Genomic DNA, 21699 nt, shown 5'->3' with positions numbered 1-21699 from the left:
ATCATTTTACTTATGTAGATTGTTTATGAACTGCTACTTATTTTGTGAAGGCAAAGCACTTACAAAGCATTTCTTTTGGTGTACAAGAATAAACTCTACAGGTATACCTTAAAGGTACTACAGTGAAATACCACCTATTTTTGGACTTAATCATCACTAATTCATAATGAGAACATGAAATGAGTGAAAACTGAATTCATTCTCATTGCATGGTAAGTCATTGCATAGATTTTACACATCTGAAATTCTAGGAAAAAAATCCTGAACAAATACACTATAATTAGTATAGATTATTTAAATTATTAACTCATTACATAATTAAGTGGTTAATTTCAATGTACTTTTTATTTGTGAAACACAAACTTAAAGGAGAAATTTCAGGGTTCAATTCCAAAAAGAACTCAATCAAGAATGCAGGAGAACAGCAGTTTTTGGGTAAAAGATTCTAGTGCCCTACTGTATACACTGCATTACAACATCCCCCTCAAACCTCTTTACCTCTTTCTTTAAAGTCACTTAGTTTTATACAACCATTATTTTGAAGGTTGTTCCACATTTTCCTTGCTCTTATGGATGGAAGTAATCTTTACATTTTCAGACTAAAATTGTTGAATCAGTTCAAACCCATTTGTTCCTGCACCAAGCACATACTTTAACTTGAATAAAGAATAATTCTCCTTCCTTCCACTTACCACTCTGGAATTTTTAGACACTCCAAACAATCCCCTCTCCACTTCAAAGTAAACAAGCCCATTTTCTCTCATGCCCTGATGTCTTCTTTCTCACCTTGTAGGAACACTTATTCTTGAAAACAGATTACCAGACTTGTATACTTATTAAAAGAACAGATTTCATTGGAATCTGGGACAATGACATAACTACATAAAATCATTTATATTTGAAAACTATGAGATATAGATGTTTACATATACACATACATACAGTCTTGCACACTATTTGTGTTAGAGCAGCAAGCCTGTCTTGGTCAGACATCTACCTTTTAAACAAAAGGTACAGCATTTGCCACAATCTTCAGTTTCATTCAAGATTATGGGATACAGATTACCTGCTCATTCATTTAGGCTTCCACTTACAATGCAGAAATTTTATTATCCCCACCATTCAGTTTCTCTTTGCCCTTTTTAATACCTCCTTCCCCTCCCTTAAAAAATCATGGCATTGCAATAACTAATTTCAAAGATCCTGGATTCAAGAATGCATGGGATACCTCAGAACATGTTCCACAGTCACCAGCATGCTCAAGAAAAGTTATAAAAAGTAGCAGTAGGAAATGATGATGGTGGTTGGGATTTCAGGAGGAACTGAGTTGTGTGTAACTGGAGTTGAAGATAGTTTGGATATTGGATGGAAATTGCTATATTTCTTGATTTATGTATCTCAAATTGGTTTGTCTCCTAAGACTCACAGATCTTCCACCATAAGAAGGGAGAAGGGAAAAAAAAAAAAAGATGTGTCACAGGAGAAAGGAGTGCCACTCCCATCTTCCACCATGCACACTAAGTTGAAGGTAAACAAACAAATCCTGCTTGTGACTCACAACCACCATTATATAAATATAAAAGTTCTGACTCATGTATTGGGGAAATCACTGTCTGGAGTCCCTTTTTAAATGAAGCAGTATTTCTCTGTAGGAAGGAAACTAGAGGGAAACTAGGGGAATGAAGGTGGGGGTGGCACAGAGCAGGAGGAATAAGTGCTGAAGGACTGAGACTGTAGATTCACATTAGGTGTAAATACTACTTACTGCATAGGCTGCACAACTGCCAATGAGTTGAGAAGTAACATTCTATTCCACAAATCTATACAGAAAGTCTATGATATCTAGTTATGCAAAGACCATTTTCCCCCCTCCTTCACTTCCTTAAAATACATAACATTTTAAAATGGTAAATGATAGATTTTTCCACAAGTTTCTTTGCATTTAAAAAAATCACCCAGCAGAATAGTTTGCTGTCAACAGCTAAAGCTCCTCTTCTAACTCAAAGCAGATTCAGTATGATCCAAATTTGTGTTTTCCTGAGGGGTTTTTCTGTTGTTCTTGTTATATATAAAAATATAACTTTTCTCCTCTTGTTAGATTACTGACATTTCATTGCATGGCCTCCTCTGTCTTTGCTCTGCCTAATAGGACATTCAAACCTTTCACTAACTGCAACTTGAAAATAACAGGGCTCAAATGAGCTAGTCAACAAAATAATTCTGGATCTCTGCAAAGTTCTAGCACCTGTCATTGTGAGAAAAAAACTGAATCTGCTCTCTTACGCAAAACATTGAATATGACATGTGTTACAAGAGCCTCTTATCTTCATTTACTACTGGTATTTTCATGTCAAGCTCAACAGGACAAAAGGTATATTTTTGTATATTCTAAGATCAAAACATAGAAAAAGTCTTACATACACTAAAATTGCAGTTTGCATTGCAAAACTTTTCTGCTGGGATAGTTGATCTAAAATTTAGGAAAAAAAGTTCTGCAGAAAGCTTAAAGAATTAAATACACTGGGGGTTTAGACTGTTTATAGCAAACTTCATGTTTTACTTGCAGAGCAAAGTTTGCCAAAAAAACAAAGGCAAAACATGAACATAAAATTGTTGTGACTTGGTTCAAACAGTCTGCAAACAAAAAAGATAAAGAATTTGAAAGTGTCTGTGAGGAAGAAGATTATAATTAATTCACCCCTCTAAACAGTGATTTTGCACTTTGCTCTAGATGGTAATTTTTGTATTCTCAGGTTCCCTAAATAAGTTAAGACATTTTTCTTTCTAGTGATATTTTTTCTAGTCAGCGTCTCAGATGTTATTCCAACAGTTCAAGACAGGTTTCTTGTAGGGCTTTTAGGGGGGTTGTTGTTGTTGTTCTGCTTTTTACAAGAGTGAAACAGAGGCTTAAATATCTAATAATATAACCCTTTATTGAAAATGACCTGTAACTGACCATAATTTCATCAGATAACTTCATCATCCAGTGATCTGGCATGTTTTGATTTGAAGAATCAGCTAAGTGATTTTGTCTACATAAAATCCCTCCTAGAACTGATTTTTTTTCCTCCCCTCTCAGTAGTTTTAACAGCCTGAATATTTTAGATACAAGATGTACAGTACTTCCCTTTCATTCGAGTTGTTCCTGCCTTTTAACTAGCTGTTAACTAGTCAAGAAACAATGAACTGTATTTGTTACAGCTGACACATTCAGAAGTTAATCGCTGACATAGATTTGGCAGCTATCCCAGTACGGGAAAAAAAGAATGTATGGATTAAAGCTACTTTGCATTCTGGTCAGAAACACACACTAGCAACATGACAACAAACTTTGCACTCAAAGAGATCCCTCTTTTAGAAGGCTGCATTAAAGACTGGAGATTAAATAAAACATCTTGTTTACCAAAGTGATAGATTTGGTCTGTAAAAATCACTCAAGAGTAGAAAAATCAAGGTACACATTACATGCAACAAATCATAACTTCTAATAAAATTGTAACTGTTATTGTCAAGCAGCTTATTTAAGGATGAGGAAAAAACCAAAACTATTTTCATCTACATAACAAAAAAGATACTTTTTGCTAAGATATCCGCATCATTTTCAATGTGGATACACAAACTTATAAGCATTTACAGGTTTTATGTTTCAAAAAAATATAATGAAACCCATTGGAGAAGATGCTAATTAAATACCAGAGAAATAAAAAAATATATATATTAAAGATCCAATTGAATAGAGAAATACAAAATATTCTCAAAAGTTAAAGAAGAAAACATTCTTATAACTCCGATCAAGTTGCACTACCTTTCTGTATAGCATTTACCACCAGAGTAACTCTGTCAGTAGAAATCATAATTTAACTTGTTTGGGTTACTATAGGTTATACTTTTCTTCACTGCAGTAGCCCCTACAGAAAAGAAAAACACCTTGTTCTTTTTAGCCCTGTGGAACCCAGGAGAGGAGCAGTACATCTCAGACCACTAATGGACCTCTACAGAGCCACTCATGCTATCACCATGGCTGCAGGTAAGGAAACTTCTCAAAACATTCCTTTCAGTACCTAAGTGTGAGTACACTGAACAAAATCCAAGCACTAGAAAAGTTAAATAGAAGTTATGTTATTGACTTCAAAGAAACAACTGTGTGTGTATATATATATCTTTCCGTTTGGAAGGCGCATCATCATTTCTCTAAGTCATCTGGGGAAGAAGTATAAGCATGAATATTCATAGTTACTCAGAAAGAGGTGGTGATTGATTTTATGAATTTATGAAATGTAATTGGTTTAAAATATGTCATTTCAACAGCCCTTACATATAGGTTTAAAGCTTCTGCTGAAATGTTGAGTCTCAAGCTCTCTACATTGCCAATGGTTAAAACACAGAAGTTCTGCTGTATTAAAATACATCCAGTTATACACAAGTTACCTTTACACAAGTACAGCTGCACTCTCAGTACTTCTTTTTACAATCCCCTTCTTGTTCTTCCACTATTTTTTCCAAGTCTTTGAGACCTGACTTTAAATAAATTATGCTGCTGTTTATACAGCTAATCCAATTTGCAGCAATAGATAACCTCTTATGTGTATAAACAATGCAGGAAACACATAAAATTTGCCCCTCTAATTACTCTTTTCTCTCATTTATGCTAGAGGATCAGGGACTGCATGTTCCAAACAGCATTTCAGAGCCCTCTCAATTTTTACTGTGTGGATTAAAGAATCTACAAAGGTTGTACCAGCATTTGGCGCCCTGTAAAATGCTTGCTCAAAACACTAGTACAAATAACATTATTGCCTATTTTTATGTTAACAGATGATGGAATTTGCATCATTATTTTACTATTTCTATATTTGAAAATATTAATTACCAATAATTAATTTTGCATTTTTATACTAGTATTTCCATGTGTTTGAGAATCAAAGACAGCTATGTAACACTATCCCACTTCTAAATAAAAGGAAACAAAACTCAGGAAGACAAGAGTAAAATTCCTAAAATAGATACACAAACCCAAGACTACAGATATCCAGTCTGGCAATTTTAGTAAACAGAGTTTGCAAGAAAGAAGAAAAAAAGCTTGGTCAGATTCTGAGCCTATCAATATTGACAGCATGATTCTCACACAATTTCATCTACTTAAAGTCTTACCAGTCCAACATTCACAACCAGCCTTGAACAACAAAACAGCCTGTTTCACCACGGAAAGAAAACAATTTGGTTATTCACTTTCATTCTTCAAAGAGATAAATGATGACAGCTATTATTTCAAAACTAAAACAAAAAAGTAATTTCTGATGCAGTGTCAGAATAGCAAGTAGGGAACATAAACCAAAACAAAACCCAATACAGATCTTAGTCTGTAGGGTGTTTTTTTGTTTTGTGTTGAGGGTTGGGGTTTTTTTGTTCCCCCCTGCCCCAAATTTAGTTTCTCACCAAAAAAGCACATTTCCAGTTTGGTTCCTCCTTAAAAAAAAAAACCAAAACCACACAACACACTGAGCATTCCATTTGCTAATCTGCAGATTCAAATGAGGATTTCTGAGGCTATTCCTTAGGATCCTAAAGGAATGCCAAATTGTCACACCCACCAAACACTCTAGCCTCAGATAAAGCCTGTTTAAGACAGAGCTGCTGGAATCAGCATGCACACCCCTAAAGAACAAGAGTGAAATCTATTTACAATCACTGCATATTTTCATGTCAGTTTTGACTCCGTATCTTGTAAAATAAAAGCAGGGTGACTGTTAAAGCACTGGAATGAAATCAGAATAGCTGGTTCAATTCTTGATTCACAAAGGACTTTCTATCTGATCTTGATCACGTTTCTTTGTTTCATTTCACACCAATAAAATGGAGACTCTTGGTACAATTAAGGAAAAAACATCCATAAGGGCATGGCTTCTCTCATTTTGTAAATAAATACTTCATGTTCACATCCTGGCTTTAATGTAAAAAGAGAAACAAATTTTAGCAAAACCAAGGCAGTAGAATTCAAGTAATTGTGTTTCACAGACTATAACAGAACTAAAACAAAACCCAACATACTGAGTAAGGATTACTGGCTAAAATGCAACAGTAATATCTCCCTTTTCTTTCTGGTGCCTGAATTACTTGATTCAGAGTATACTTCGGGCAATATTAACAGGTAAAATTCCTGAGGCACAAATAAAGTTATTTGTATTAAGTCACAAAGCTTCACAATGGGAGAACTCAGGTTTCCTGCCTGTTAGCAATATTCTAACAAGAAAACTATAATCTTTCATACTTCATGAAATCGTTCTTCTCTGTTTAAATGAATATCTATTCTATTGTCTAGAAATGGTTAGTATTCAGTCTGTCAGATCTACCTCTGATTTTATTTGTATGAAGAACAAAAGTATACAGTTTGATTGAAGATAAAGTAATGACTTAAATTTGAAACATTTTTCAATTATTACTGATTTAATATAGCTGGGATTTCCTTTCTCACTAGTAGCTCATGTCCTCTCAGTTATACCAGTTTGAATGCGCTACTGGACTGTCTTCCAAAAGGATACTGTTTGACTGTTACTTCATGAATATAAACTGCATGGGCCCTCTCAGAACAATGTGCCACATTAAGTGCTCCTAGTAAAATTAGGATAGAGGTCAGTGTAGCTTCCTAGAACTTACAGAGTAACATCGAGTGTCTGAAAAGATGGTTCAACTTTTAGGGTACCACCCTAAAGACTCGGGAGTCTGAATCAAATTTATTGCTCTGTGTGACATCTCCTCTACTTAGGTCATATATGCACAGCTGTGGGCCAAGCTAACTGTGCCTATCGCAGCAGCAGCAATGTGAATAAGCATGATGCAGAGATGCCTTAACTCAGCTTAAGTCTGGAAACAATACACATATGTCCACATGGTCACCTATGGCAAATGAAACTATTTAGAGTCAGAAGTCCTCCTCCAGTTCTCCTGTTCCTGACAGAGGTGGGCATTCTGTGCCGTAAGGACAACGCTGTGCCATTAGATTCACTGGTTTAGGTTTTCTTCAACTTCAGGATCTTTGCACCCTCCTGTCTTTATCTTGCCATGGACATGCATACACAATCTTTGGCAGGCAGATGCATGCTCTGTGTTGGCCAGATGCAACCTAATGGCAATTTGTGCATCTGTAATTACCGCAACACTATGCTAATGTTAATAAGCCGTAACGACAGTTTGTTCAAGCACTGTCACAGGAATGGCAGTTTCAGTTTTTGATTTGGAGCTAGTTTGTCTTCAGTTAACTGGGAGCCTGTGTAAGGAGAACTTGCATCTGCCTAGAAGAGAACAAGTGGACATACGTGCTAACTTAATTCCCTACTTTTCCAAAGGTGAGCCTGGAGGTGTTGTGAGTATTAGTACATTTCAACATATTGAGGAATTCCTCAATATACATTGATGCTGGGTGTCATACATGTTCCAAAGACAAGTATACACAAGCAATTTTAGACTTCATGAATAATACTGAACAAATAATTACGGAAAACACGTTATTTAGTAGAGAACCTTATAGAAAAAAAGAAAGTGGTCTTCACTTCTGATCTGCAGAACCTATTTCTAAAGTAAAAAACAAAGTCTCCATCCTCATTTAGCCTTCTTTGGCTTCTCTCTTCAGGCTACAAAGATGCCATTTGTATCAATTATGATAATAGATTTCATTATGTGAATATCATATATATGACATTGAATGGACAGACCACGTACTTTTTAAGATGACAGATACTGTACTCTGGTAACAAAAAAGTGACTTGTTGCTTGTGAGTACCATCATCAATCACGTACTTCATTTTCCAGCTGAATCATTCCTTTTTATTGCCAGGTTGTAAACTGACCATTTGCATTACCAAATGTAAGAAGTTGGAACCGAAAGTTTTAACAGAACAATATTTACCTCCCTAACATCATACCTCAAATATTCTGTTTAGATGATGCAGTTACCATTCACTTGCATTGTGCAATGTAACACTGCTAGAGGAGAGAAATTCTGCCAAATGGATGTAGGGCAAAGCTCAGCGTTAACTCAGTGAATCTTTGAGGAGGTTAACTGTTTCCACTCATTTTACTACTTGTAAGACAGCAGGACCCCAAAAGTATTTTTATAGCATAAAGACTAAAAAACCAAAACAATTTTAATGCAGTTAAGAATTAAGCCTTACACAAAGATATTTCATGAACAATTAAACTCAGACTGCTAATACAAATGTTTGTTTTGTATAAAAATGTTTACTATGAAAAGTAGGGTTTGCTTCCCTGTACATCTTTTTCCCCTTAACAACAGCTTGAAGAGCTTATATTCTCATTTTTGCTGGCTTAGTAATTATTTGTCATAGACATATGCAGCTATTTTTAGGATTGAATTTCAGAAAAACCTCAGGTAACAGAATTTTAAGATATTACTTTTTAAACTCGTGATAATTCAAGCAAAATAAACTTGGAACACATTTACAGATGTGGCTACCATTCAAATGGAAATATGAACAGCACAGCTATTTTAGGTTTTTATGAAACTAATGAACACTTGTGAGAATGCCTAAATTACCTCTTTTCAATATTATAAAACCTCATGATAGCCTATTTGTAATAGAGAAGTGATCAAGGTTTCCCCAAGAGTTTGCATTGGATAAAAAGAATAGAATCAGATGTTAAAAGAAAATGACAAAAGTGTGTCATGATTTCTACAAACATGGCTCTTACAAGTGTTCACTCTATCTCCAGGAAACAGTCCAACTGACCTTTGTTCAATCTTCAGTGTTCTTACGACAAAAAAAGAGAACTTGGCACTAAACACAAAAGGCCTGTCATGCAGAAGATATCTCTAAGTAAGGTTTGTCTTCCAGTCTTAAGAATAAAATCTTTCAGAACCATTACGTGAAACTCTGTGTGATGCTTTAAAACACACGTGGACTATGAAAACAGAATTTTATTTTTTGATACTCCATCCCCCAAAAAATATTACAGACCAGAAAACAAAACAAACAAAGAAACCAAAGCCAAACACCACAACCAGGGAGAGGAGTGTCACTTCTTTGAGAAAAACATGCACCTACAATAAACATTAGGTGCTCCTTCCTTCCTGCTGCTGGAGTTTTCCCTCTTCCCCGCCATTACAACACTGATTTTTCTGATCAGATGTCCACAAATGTAGTTAAGAAATTCATTATGCCATTTTCATAGGTAAAAATAGAACATCACTGCAGAAACAGATTGTTCTATAGGTTGACAGATAGAGAAGTTACTTCTTTAATACCTGCAGGTCACATGTAATAGATTCAGCATGATTATGACCAGAAAGGTTTTCTGCAGGGCTAACTTTCATTGCCTTGTATGTAAATGGAAACTATCTGGAAACCTTTCAGGACTGTGTTCAGTGGGCTTCATAGTCTGGAAGATAGTTGCAAACACATTTAAGGTGCATTAAAGCAATAGTAACATTCACTAATAAAAAAATTTTAAAAAATCAGGTAAGATTTCTTTAGAATAGATTTTACAATATTTACATGTTAATAAAGTCGTCTTTTAATTTTTCAGTCCACTGAATGGCTACAGTTGTCTTTCCTGGTTTAAAATAGGCACAGAAGAACAGATACCAGAACTCTTAACAGCAAAAGGACTTTTCCCTTGAAAAGGAGTATTTCTTGGTTTTGTTTAGATGTGGTTGGTTGGGTTTTTTTTAAATGAGATCCTGATTAGCTAAAAATGCTAAATACATGACTCATAGGAGAGTGTATTTCTTTTTCTCCAGATTTTCACAGGGAACTATAGTTTTCCCAGTCAGATCTCCTCTTACATATAGCAGACAAAGTATGTATCTGGGCAGGGGGGGGACGACACCAACAAAAAACCGACACCAAAAAAACCCAAAAACCCAGCTATCAGAATGTGGCATGTAAAGAGCTGCACAGAATGAAGCAGGTGTGGTTCCTGAGCTTTTAGAGCACATCTAGGAATCCTTTAATTTGTACTACTGTTTGCAAATGATACAGAAAAAGTGAATATAAAATCAAAATTACTTTTAAAATTAGCAGTATGTAAGAAAATCATGCACTCATAATTGAAACCCACTATCACGACATTAGAAAAGTTCTGTAAATTTCTAAGAATGGTAGAATTGGAATAAGTCTACCATGAGTTTAGGAGAACTGTATAAAAAACATAATCTATGAAAAAGTTCTCAAACCCAGCAACATAAATTCTGTATGCACACAGGTTGTATAATCCAAAGACATTCACAGGAGTGTAATGCAAAGGTGCAGGGGAGGATTATTTCCACTAAATGCTAAAAGCTGTTGAACCCAATGTGTGGAACTGCCATGAACTGGCACAAATCCATTTAACATCTGATCACTCAGACAGTACGCTTGCAAACCTACAGGCACGACTTGAATACTGAACATCTAAGGAACAATTTTGACTAGTGTCACAAAGCCACAGACCAAAACAAACAAGTAAATCAAAACTCTCAAACACACAAACAAAACTGAATGATGAATTTTTATACTAAATGGTAAACTCTCCAACACAGCTATGACCTGGACTGCAACAACCTCGTGACATGCAATGATTATTTGCCAAAGCTCAACTTTCTCATATGCTCCCAGAGGGAGAAAATGAAATCAGTAGCTTACAATACTTACAGTATGTCTTTGGTTTTATTATTAAAGAAGAAAAGTATCCTTTTTGTCTTACGGATTATCTTGACTAGAACCTGGCACACCAGAACATCCCTTCAGTTCGTTCTTCTGTGCTGTTGGATTAGCTCCACACTTTTTCAGCACTACTTTATAAACATGCCCACTACTTAGATATACATAAAGTTAGAGCTTGATTTTCTATTCTTTACTCAATCAAAATTCCCACATACTCACATGGGAGTTATACAACTCCTGAAAGCTTCAATCAAACCCTGAAAGCTGCAATCAGTACAACCCCCGAAACACTACTCTTGGCACACAAGTCTCCCATTGACTTCAGTGGGAGTTCCATGGCTGCAGGGTGTGCACAATTCTGTCAGCAGAACTCATCTCGCATAACATGATTTTCTTAAAATAAACTATATCGGCTAGAGATAGATATAGCATTCATATTGTACCACAGAGAGTCTTCATTGGAAGAAGTCAGCAGTTGTTTTTTCATAAATCTAAAGTTAAGGTATTATTCCCTAAACACAGAAAGCACAGGAGTACATGAATTATTGCATTATGTATTACTGATGACAATGCCCAGTTGGGTATCATTCATCTTGAATTTCAAATCCCAAATAAGACTTATAAAATTAGAATTCCAGAACAAAAAGCAAACCTTATATTGTGAAATATGAATGTCTGATACAAAATCATTCAGGTTATTAGCAGAAACCACAATGTTTCAGTGTTGTGCAATTTTATCTTTGTAATTCTCTATTACTGTTATATACACAAATAAATCATTTAAGGCTGCATTTTCTAAGAACAGCTTTCTTTCACTGTTAGAGAGATGTAAGTGAGAAAAATTTTCATACATTAAAACAATGGAGAAAAAAGTTTGACACTCAAGGATCTGATTTTTTTCATGTTTTCCCAGAAACAACTGTAGAGAGCAATATTTTTTTTTTAATTTTTTAAACATACAGACAATATCTAGGGACACCGGCAAAATTTGAAACAGGTACCAAAGAAACTCTGGCAGTTCTTATTGCATTAAATAGTAATATCTGCTGGGTAACATCTATTAATGGATAATAAACACTCTTACAATTATATTTTCCAGAAAGTATCATTCAGCAATTTGAAAATTATTTTCTCCCTATATCTTGAGAACATTTATATGAAGAATGCCTTAGAAGAACATCATTTGAAGTGATCTCCTGGGACATTCTGGGGACCCATTAAACATAATCCTTTCATAAATTAATAAAGGACCATCTTAAGAATAACCATACTTCTTCCCTCTCGCTCTTATAATGCTCCAGAGTCACTGCTTTTTTGGCCAGAAATTAATTTTCATCCTGAAGAGGTTTTTTTGTAACTGGTTTATATCCATTTACTCATCTATCATGCTTTCTTTTCAAGTACCTCTGTGCTCTCTATGTGTTCATCCCTGGGAGTCATCTTCCTAGCAATCAAATCTCTCTTAGCATTCACTTTACCAGGGTAACTGCTCAAACACTTTTAACCCGCACCCCCTTGTAAGGCAGAACTTGCAACACTGATTACAGAGAAGAAAAAGATACTTATGAACAAGGAGGGGTTTGTTATTTTTTTTTTTTTTTTTTTTTACAATTGGCCTGATGCAGATCAGCTTAAAATTCAAGTACTTCACATTACCATTTGTTAAATTAAGATAACCATTAGGAAAATAAATACTAAAAAAATAGGAAAGAAACACCAAACAAAACAAAAAATGTTATTAAATTGCTGGAAAGTTCATGCATATAACACGTAGTTCTGATCCCCTCACACAAGAGATGGGCAGCTTCTCTATAGTACGTACAATTATGAATGTCATGGAAGAGTTGCAAGTAATGGAATAATACAAATTCCTTACTCAACACAGCAACTAAGGGATTGAACATTATTTTTTTCAGGCTTCTTTCGCCATTTTTTCTCTTGTTAAGTTGTTGACACAGTGTACTAAGTAGATCAAAGTATCAACATGTTTAAGAACAAATTCATGCAACAAAGACCTGCCAAGATTATTAAGGAAGATCACGTAGGTATAACCTGACATATCCCTGAACGTTGGGTGCACTGACAGAAGTATCACACTGTTCGTGCTCTGTATTCTTCCTGTTTCTTTACAACTCTTGCCTTCAGTCTTTGTCAGATTGAGGTCACTGGAGTACATTGATCTTTGTTGTGATCCAGTAAGCATGCTAGTTTGAGAATGGGACATTCAAGAACTTTAAAACTAATGCTATATTATGCTATTCCTGTTAAATGTACTGAAGAACAGTTAACACATTCCACTTTTCTATCCTCTCCTCCAAACCCTCGATCTTTAGTTTATTTTGCTTTGACTAAATAAGATAACATAATGACATAATATTGACATAATAACATTGCAGTTCTGATTGCATCTTTCCTGTTATGATAAAGAAGAAAATTCATTTTGTGTGATCAGCACAGAAAGCTATTCATAGTGAGACAGAATTACCTCTCCTTATGTGTTTATGTCTATCTGTGACATGTGCCACAAGGACCTCCATATGCTGCTCTATGTCTCTCCCTTTTTAAACGCTTTATTATTTTAAGTATGGACCTGACTTCATACAAGTTAAATTCAGCTGTGGTACAAAGGTCTACGCAGTTAATGGGTTTGAAATTGCTTGCAGCTTGACTGAATATGGTGCAATGTGTTTTAGTAGTAAGAAAATTGATAGCAATGATTTTGGTTTTAAACTGAATTCATGGTACATTCCCAATGGCACCGCTTGGGCAAAGTGATGAGCACAGCAACTTCTTGTATGAATTTCATATATGAAATATGCATATTGCAAGTATGATTTTCAGCTTACAGCCAGCCAAACAACTGGTATTGTTACCTAGGCTACAACTGCAATGTAAATAACCAGTTTAATATTAGCTAACTGGAAAGGTCATTTTGAAAAGGGACATTTTCATTCATACCCTAATAAGTTATTCATATGCTAGAAGTATATTATGTATTACTTTGAATTTTGCTGAATTATGGTGTTATTCATCAACCTTCGTCTGCTGTTTAGCAATACTATTCAGGTAATTAGAATACTAAAAAAACCCAGTGTATCCTTCTAAAGTCACAAAAATTTAAGTAGTAGGAAAAATATAACTGGACAAAGAGGAAAAAGAATCAATTCTACTCCTGTCTTCTTCATTTGTTCTGGGAAAGAGCCACTACATCTTAAATAAACATAAATTAACATGTCAATGTTTTTATGGAAAGCTAGTTCTTGAAGGAACTCATATAGTACTTGGATAAGAAGAAATTTATTGCAGTAATGCTAGGAAGGACCAATGAAGAAGCTGACTAAACCCCCACAGTACTTAATGTTGCTTCCCAAGTTTATCTGGATGTTGTCCATCCACAAGATATTTCAGACAGAATTATACTTAGATCACAGAAACTGGTGGCAAATGAGAACCTTGGTTAGCAGATCTCCAGGCTTACCAAAATTATTTCTTCAAATAGATTTTTAAAAGACTTGATCTCTTCATCCTATTTGCAGTGCTCCTTATGTATCATATTAAAGAACAGATGAAATCAAAGAACTGCTTTTTTTATTTTCTAAAAGGAGCAGAACACAGGTAAAACATTTCAGAACATGCTTGGGTTTGGTTTTCAAATGGTAAGAGTGTTCTTAAATAGGCAGAAACCTATTTTTAGTTGATACATTTCACCATCTACCTCCTTCCCAAATTAACTTGAGACAGTAAAATAATTGCTTTTAAAGAACTGGTCCTGTTTCTCATGCAAAGACAAACTTTAGTCAATGGAAGTTTTCCTCTGACTAGAATCAGTGGAGTTTGGCCACAATGCTCATAGTCTTGTTCATATTTAGTAACTACATTATAAATATCTCATTCTGTACTAGATCTTACTTTATATTTGTAGTTCAAGCCACTAGTCCCATGTCATGTCATTAATGATCTAGGTTTTGATGCATGGATACAAAGAGAAAAATCTTCTGTTAATCAGAATTTCCTAAATCATAACAGCAGCATAAGTGGATAGCATTGTCCTATCTCATGTCAATTCAAAAATGAAAGCCATTTACCTCCTGCCATTTTAAGAGATGCCTTCACGTACTCCACAGCTCCAAAACCCACAGAAGTCAACTGACTTCTGCTCAGTGTGGCAGCCTCTGGATTAGTGCAACCAACAATGCTTCCATGGAGCTACTCGAATGCAGGTTATTCAAAGGCTTCGGGGTTCTGTTAAACAGTGTTTTCTAAAAAGTAGACTTGTGTATGCACATGTACTCTTTGTTTCCTTTCCACATAATTTTTTCAGTAACTTTTAAATGGATCTCTTTTTCAGTACAAAAAGATTTTAATATCATAAACTGTCCACACAAATACCTGTAGTCAGATAATTGACTCTTCCTGTTTACGTTTTTTATTCCTTTGACTTTTATTGCTTTCATTCAATAAAGTAAGAGGTAGATTCTGAGCACATCTACAGCAGAGCAAATCAGAAAATGTCTTCTCCAATTAATATCATCAGTCAAATGATAACTAATATAAGAATTTAGCCATGTATTTTGAAGATACTCCACTCAAGATGTTATAGCATAACACAAGACATTTGAAGAGTATATTGCTATTTTGAATTAACTCTTTCCATTTTCCTGATATCCTTTAAAAATATCCAAATCCATACAATCACAGTATTAAAAAAAAAAACTGAGCTACAAAAGCAATAAAAAGATTTTGTGACAGAATGCAGAATCATGTTACTGAAGCTGGACATCCTCAGATTCTTGAAGTAACAGCAAATAGTGCTCTGAATGCTTTATTTAATATTCAAATTATTCTGAGTTTTAAACTAGTTACCAAAAATTTAATAATTTTACTCAAATACCTAAACTAGAAAGCAGTTAAATACACTAAGGAGAAAAAAGGGAGGGGATAGGACATAATTACTAGGTCAGAATTAGGTCATGATTAATTGATTAGGTCAAAACAACAAGTGATAAATCAGATAGCAGTAGGCCTGGATCTAGTCTAACAGACTCCAATGAGCCTTCAGATTTGAATACATTAGGATATCCTTAAGTTTTCTCTCACGTCTCTCCCATTTCTAAATTTCAAGAGATATCAAAAATAAAATTCAAATGACCTGTGACATGTAAAACCTCAGCATACGCTTCATCAAGTATACTCCCTTATTTTATAAAACAAATGTGTGCGTTAAAAAACCAAACAAAAAACCAAATAAAACATCTGGCATGAATTAGTTGGTATAAACTGTTTAAAATATGAATACCAGTTATCATCCAAATTCTTTATCTAGAAAAGTTTGTCTTACTCTTTCAATAATGGATTTTCAACTCACCACCACAAATTACCGTGTAGTTAAAACACGTTTCCCAAAATGTCATATTAGCTTGACTCGATTGTGCTGGAATCAAATGGCATATGCTGAAAGTAACTGGGGATTACTGGACTAAATTGGAAGAAAATCAGTAAGTAAACACGAATCACTTTGGGAAAGGTGCTGCAAAGAAAAGGTCAATGAAAGGGCAAACAAATACAGTATTTGTTCTCAAAATACTTGTTAAAAAAAATAAGGCCATGGAAGGCAAATCATACATAAATTGGTCATAACACTCCAATAACATTCCCATAGATACAAATAATTAGTTACCTAAATAAATACATGAACTGTGCTGCAAGACAAAGAGTCAGTCAAAATGATGCTATTCAACCTCTTAGAAAAGATTTTAAAGCTTTACCTCTATGATTTTATCTTCTGTACATTTCATGATTTAGAGCCACTGCAAATGATAAAAATACCTCTAACTCCATTTTGAATAGGAGTGCATGAAACAAAACTACATATTTCTCAACCATCCATTCTTAAGTCAGTCTTTTAGAATATCTCATCAGTCATGGTTTATTTTCAGGCAGATATTTTGATTCTCATCTTCACTTGAAGAGGAGTTACATAGGCTAAAACTGCAAATCAAACATTTTTTGTCTGAATTTTTTTTTTGAAGGGTGAAAAGGAGAAGGTAGTAGATGTATTTTGCAGTTGTATAAATCAACTGGTAGGATAAAACAATGGTTAGCTGAAATCTCAGGATATCTTTCAGATTTTGGTATACACCTGGAGTAAAATATTAGTTCCACTTAATCCAGTAGCCAAACTCAATGATTTAAGAAGTTCCAAATTTCATAGATCCCCTATGCAAAAAGCAGAAAGAACCAAGATTCTAGAAAGTCACTGCACCGTGGTATGTAAGATATACATGCTGGCATCTCTTTTGGGGGATGTTCCTCACTAGTAAACAGTCCCTTATAAGCACTTGTAAAGAGATACTGCTTAGGAAAAACAAAAACAAACTCAGTATCGAAGCAGTGAAAAGAGAAAACTTTAGACACAATGACTGAACAAGTACTCACTCCTATGAATGTCCTGGATGAGCGTAAAATAGATTAAATTCTACAAGCAAAACATTTTCTAACGTTAACAAAAATTTGCTAACCTAAAAAAATGTGTATTTTGTAGTGTGGTAAAAGAAATAGGATTTTGCAATCTGGGAAGATGTCCATTTCTCCACTTTAAGTTGGTATCCCCAGACACTAGCAAAAACCAATGAAGCCTCCTCTGAGTGTTGTATGACTACATATGTAAAAAACCCAGATTTATAGAGTGGAGCAGGCTATTTTGTTGGTTTAGGGGGTGTGCGGGGAGGGGGGTACATTTTGGTTTGGTTTTTATTAAAGCAAAGCTAATTAAATTTGGGGGGTTTGCTCCGGATGAATTGTCTGGACAGCTTTGAAAGGTTAAGAAAAAATCCTTTTGTTTTAGCGTAATAGCATTGCCAGTTAAACTCCTCCCTTGTGATGAAATTAATAGAGGGAATATTTGATGCTGGTAGATAATTATGACATTCATAGCTCTCAACTTAAGGGGCTGGGGGAGGGGGCTGCTGTCTGCTACTTGTTTTCAAACTGCTCTGATTTTCTGAAATGGAACAAATACATCACAGTTCCCTCTCCCCAGTTTAAACACTAGCACTTCACAAAGAAAAAGCTTCAGTCTTTTTCCATAAAAATCTACTGCAGCTATATTAGCAATATAAATCCTCAACCTAAGATTTTCAATATTTCCAAAGCAAATGATCCAAATCTAGTTGCTAGCTTTTTCTTAACCATCCATACTCTACTTTAATATATAAAAAAGTCATAATCATTATTTAATACTCAGATAAAACTAGTTTTCTTAAAAACAAACAAAAAATCCTCAAACACACCACAATCTTCAGTTGATGATCTAAGTGTTCCCTATCACTGCATTCCCAAAAGAAGATAAATCCCAAGAGTTTTTGGAATAGCCTCTCAAATTCTTTGAATCACTTCAAGAAATTCTCATGATTACTTCAAGGAGGTGTCATAAAATAAAAAATGCACAATAAATCTCTCACCATGATGATACTTATTAAAATTAAAAAAAAAAAAATCACTGTAGAATTTTCCTCTCCCCTAGCAACCTAAATGGGAATACTTTCCATATGAGGATGTTTTCCTACTCCCATTTACTAGCCCCCTGCTGTGGATTGAGGCTGCAAATTCCCGTTATTTCTAGAGCCAGTTCAAAAATCTTACTCTTTGCCCCTGCCAATACGATTAACTACCATTATAAAAAAAAGCTTTTTTTTTTTTAAATTGAGACTACTAACAACTTACTATCAGTGTGATATTTATTCCGTTTTCCTCCTCTTCTTTCCATCTCCCCCTCATACCTATCCCCCTATAATTTTTAAAACCCAGCTTAATATCATCTAGTATTTCACTCCATTATTTATCTCTTGACATTTGTGATAGTAAGATACCAAAACTGTGTAATCCTCCTACGCTGCAGTAATCACACTTCACAAACTAGCTTTCTACCATTCCTCCGTTAGAGGAACCACAGACCACATCTCTATACACATTACACCTAGGCAGATCAATGCAAAGCCTGAAGGAAGCTTTCTCATTCTCCTCCTCCTCTGCCATCCCAGTGCTGGCTATGCTGAAAAGCCTCCGGACTGTTTCTGAACCGCTGCTCATCGGGAAACCTCCAGAGCTCATCCCAAGGTGGCAAAAGCACGGAAACATTGCTATATAAATTGAGAGCATCTGGTGGCTCTTTGCTACTTATCACCGAGACAAAACGTCTGTATGGTATGAGGTTTAGCGATAAATGCATTGAAAGAGACTTTCAGAGCGGCAGTCTTAACACCCCAAGGCATAATGCCCCCCTCCCACCCCTTTTTCAAGTGCAACAGATCTCACTACCCCCTCACAAGACACCATGTAGCGTCCGGGTGAGAGATTCAGTCCCGGCGCTCCAGAGCGCGGGTGCCTGCACTTACCGACCCGTCGGCGCGCCCCCCTCGGTGCCCGCAACGGGGGCGGAGGGGGGCGGCGGGGAGGCGAAGCCGCCCCCGTCCCAGCGCGGGGCAGTACCCGAGCGCCGGCGGCCGCCGCCGTGGAGCTCTGCCGCCCCCTGCTGCAAGGCGACGGCACCAGGGGCCGACGGCCGATCCCCGCCGCTCCCGCGCCTCCGCTGACACCCAGGTGGGAGCTTCCCCCCCCCCGTCTGAAACCTCCTTAAGAAGGACCCAAGCGTGGGCCCCCGCCCATGCCCTCAGGTGCAAGCAATGTAGCGCGCTCAGGCGTCTCGCAGCGGGCATCCCACAGGAGGCACAGGCGGCCCAGCAGCCCGGTTCGGCCCCAAATGAACGCCAGAAACTTGCCCGAACAGTTTCGAAACGCCGCAATTATCCCTCACCGAGGGGCACCCCCGCCCTGTCGCACCCCGCACGAACGCGCTCCCGGCGGCCCTTCCCCTCCCCGTCTCCTAAAGTAGCACAAATCCTCAAGCAATCACATCGGTGACATCCAAAATAAAAAAATAAATAAATGAAAATTTCAACACCCACCTCACAAAAAAAAAAACCCGAAACACAAAACAAAAACCAAACAACCAAAACCCAGCCACACCACAATACCCAAGTCCGTATCTTACGAAGCGCTATATGTATATACGCACATACATATGCAAAAGGCGAACAGTGCCCAGAGGCGCAACCCAGCACGCCCCGTCTCCGCACACACACACACCTGCCTCCGCGGCGTTATTTCATTTCGGAAAGTCTCTGCATCCGCGCACACGCCCGCGGCCGTGTCGTGTGTGTGTGTGTGTGTGTGTGTGTGTCCCTCCCCTCCGCAGCCACCCCCGAGCCGGGGGGCTCGGTGTCCCCGCAAAGCGAGGAACGGTCTTCGGAAGAGGAGAAACCCCGACAGGCAGACTTGAGGTCAGCTTTCGCACTGGCTCTACCGACAGCACTTCTCTCTGGTCCTAGAAATGAAGCCCACGTTGCCTTCCCCTCCAGCAGACGCATATTCTAAAGCACGATCTCTGGCAGATACATGTATTTTTTTTTAATCGCTCGATCTCCCTCCCACATTTATCGCCCAAAAAAAGGCAAAACCCCATGGAAAGCAGCTAAGTGCACTTAGCAGCTTCTAGCTTTTCTTTCTTTTTCCTCATAAATGATACCTCTCCCCACCTTGAATACTTAAGAAAAAAAAAAAGGGAGGGGAGGGCGATGAAGCAAGTTTTAGGTCCTTTTTAATTTGGTTCCAGGATGATACATTGCTTTATTTTTGCTCCATTTCTTATCCGGTTATGTGTTAATCTGAGCGAGCAGACAGTATAGGTAAGAATAATAATTAAAAAAAAAAAAAAAAAAAAGAGAGAGAGGCAGCCCCGCTCCTACCTTGCCCGCTACTGAGGAGCAATCCGAGCAGGTAGAGAGGCAGGAGGCTCATGTTCAGGAGCTGGCGCCGGTGGACAGTTCCAAGTTGGAGGTGCTCGAGCAGCCCAGGCAAAACCCCGCTGCCGTCCGCGCCCGACCGCACAGCCCCGCACCCGCGGAGCGCCGCTCGCCAAGTGACTGCCAGCGCCTCCCCGTGCCGCACTATATCAGGGAGGCAGCGGCCGCCGCGCAGGAGGCGGGCACACGGCGGCCCGCGCGGATCCCTCCGCGCCACACGCACGGCCAAACCACCGACGAGCGGCAGCGCCGGAAAATTCTTCCGCTGTTCTGAGAGGCGGCCGCCGGCTCCAAGCCTCTCTCCCTCCCCGCCCACTGACAGCCCACCCCCCCGGGGGGGGGGGAGGCAACTCCTCTGCCTTGCCACGGCGGCCCCTCGGAAACTGCTCCCCCCCCACCCCGCTGTCTATTGAGGGGAGACAGCCTAAAGGGAGAGGCGGCAGCTTGACTGAGCAGCCCATCGGGAAGCCCCAGCCTCCCGGGCAGGGAGAGCCGAGACCGGCGCCTCGACCCCGCGTGCGAGGTGGGGCGCACCACGGGGGCTGGCGCGGCTCTGGTACCCCCTGCCCCCACCCCGGCAGCGCCCTGGCTCGCGGCCGCGTCGCCCTCAACGGCTGCCCGCGGGGCTTCTGTTAGGGGGCGGCGGGCGCGTGCCGCCCGCTGCCGCGAGGCGCCTGTGGGCGGAAGCGGGCGGCCCGCGCGGGGACCCCTCTCCTCCCGCGCGCCGTAACGTGCGGCAGCGGGACAGCCGCGTGCCTCCCGCACGGGCGCGTCTGCAGCGAAGCGCCTTGGGTTTATAGCGGTTCGTTTCGCTGCGCGGAGCTCACCTGCCTTGACTTCTGGTAGCGGTACAGGGGGGACAGAATGCCGCTGCCATTTACGGCTGCGTGAAACCAAACCGATAAAAAAAAAAATTGCTTACCTTTTTGATGCCTCAGTGCTGTCTCACTGAGGATCTTGCTTTGTAAGGAAAAAACCTGCCCTAAAGTAAAGAAGTGAAATTTTCCCCAGCTTGACTTTGAGGACGTGGGGGGGGGGGGGTGGTTTTGGTTTTGGGTTTTTTTTTCTGGTGCTAATTAAGCTATGGTCTCCAAAGCAGCTTCTATAAATTTGTCACCACCTGTATGATAAATGGAAGGAGATAGAAGTGGATTTATATTAATGTGAAGCAGCAGTCATAA

The 21699-nt window shown here is 38.2% G+C and overlaps 1 protein-coding gene across 1 annotated transcript in view; it reads right to left on the bottom strand.

Annotated features, from left to right (window-relative positions):
* Positions 1-20643, bottom strand: part of NCAM2 (neural cell adhesion molecule 2) — a 317334-nt gene extending 296691 nt beyond the window's left edge. Inside the window, exon 1 of the mRNA XM_054812538.1 lies at positions 20462-20643. Coding sequence (XP_054668513.1) covers positions 20462-20513 — 52 coding nt within the window. The 5' untranslated portion in view covers positions 20514-20643. The remainder of the gene's footprint in view (positions 1-20461) is intronic.
* Between the last annotated feature and the right edge of the window lie 1056 nt (positions 20644-21699).

The sequence above is a fragment of the Grus americana genome, chromosome 1, assembly GCF_028858705.1.
Source record: "Grus americana isolate bGruAme1 chromosome 1, bGruAme1.mat, whole genome shotgun sequence".
NCBI lineage: Eukaryota > Metazoa > Chordata > Aves > Gruiformes > Gruidae > Grus > Grus americana.
The sequence above is the reverse complement of the archived record's forward strand: the minus strand, read 5'-3'. Positions and strand labels throughout refer to the sequence as shown.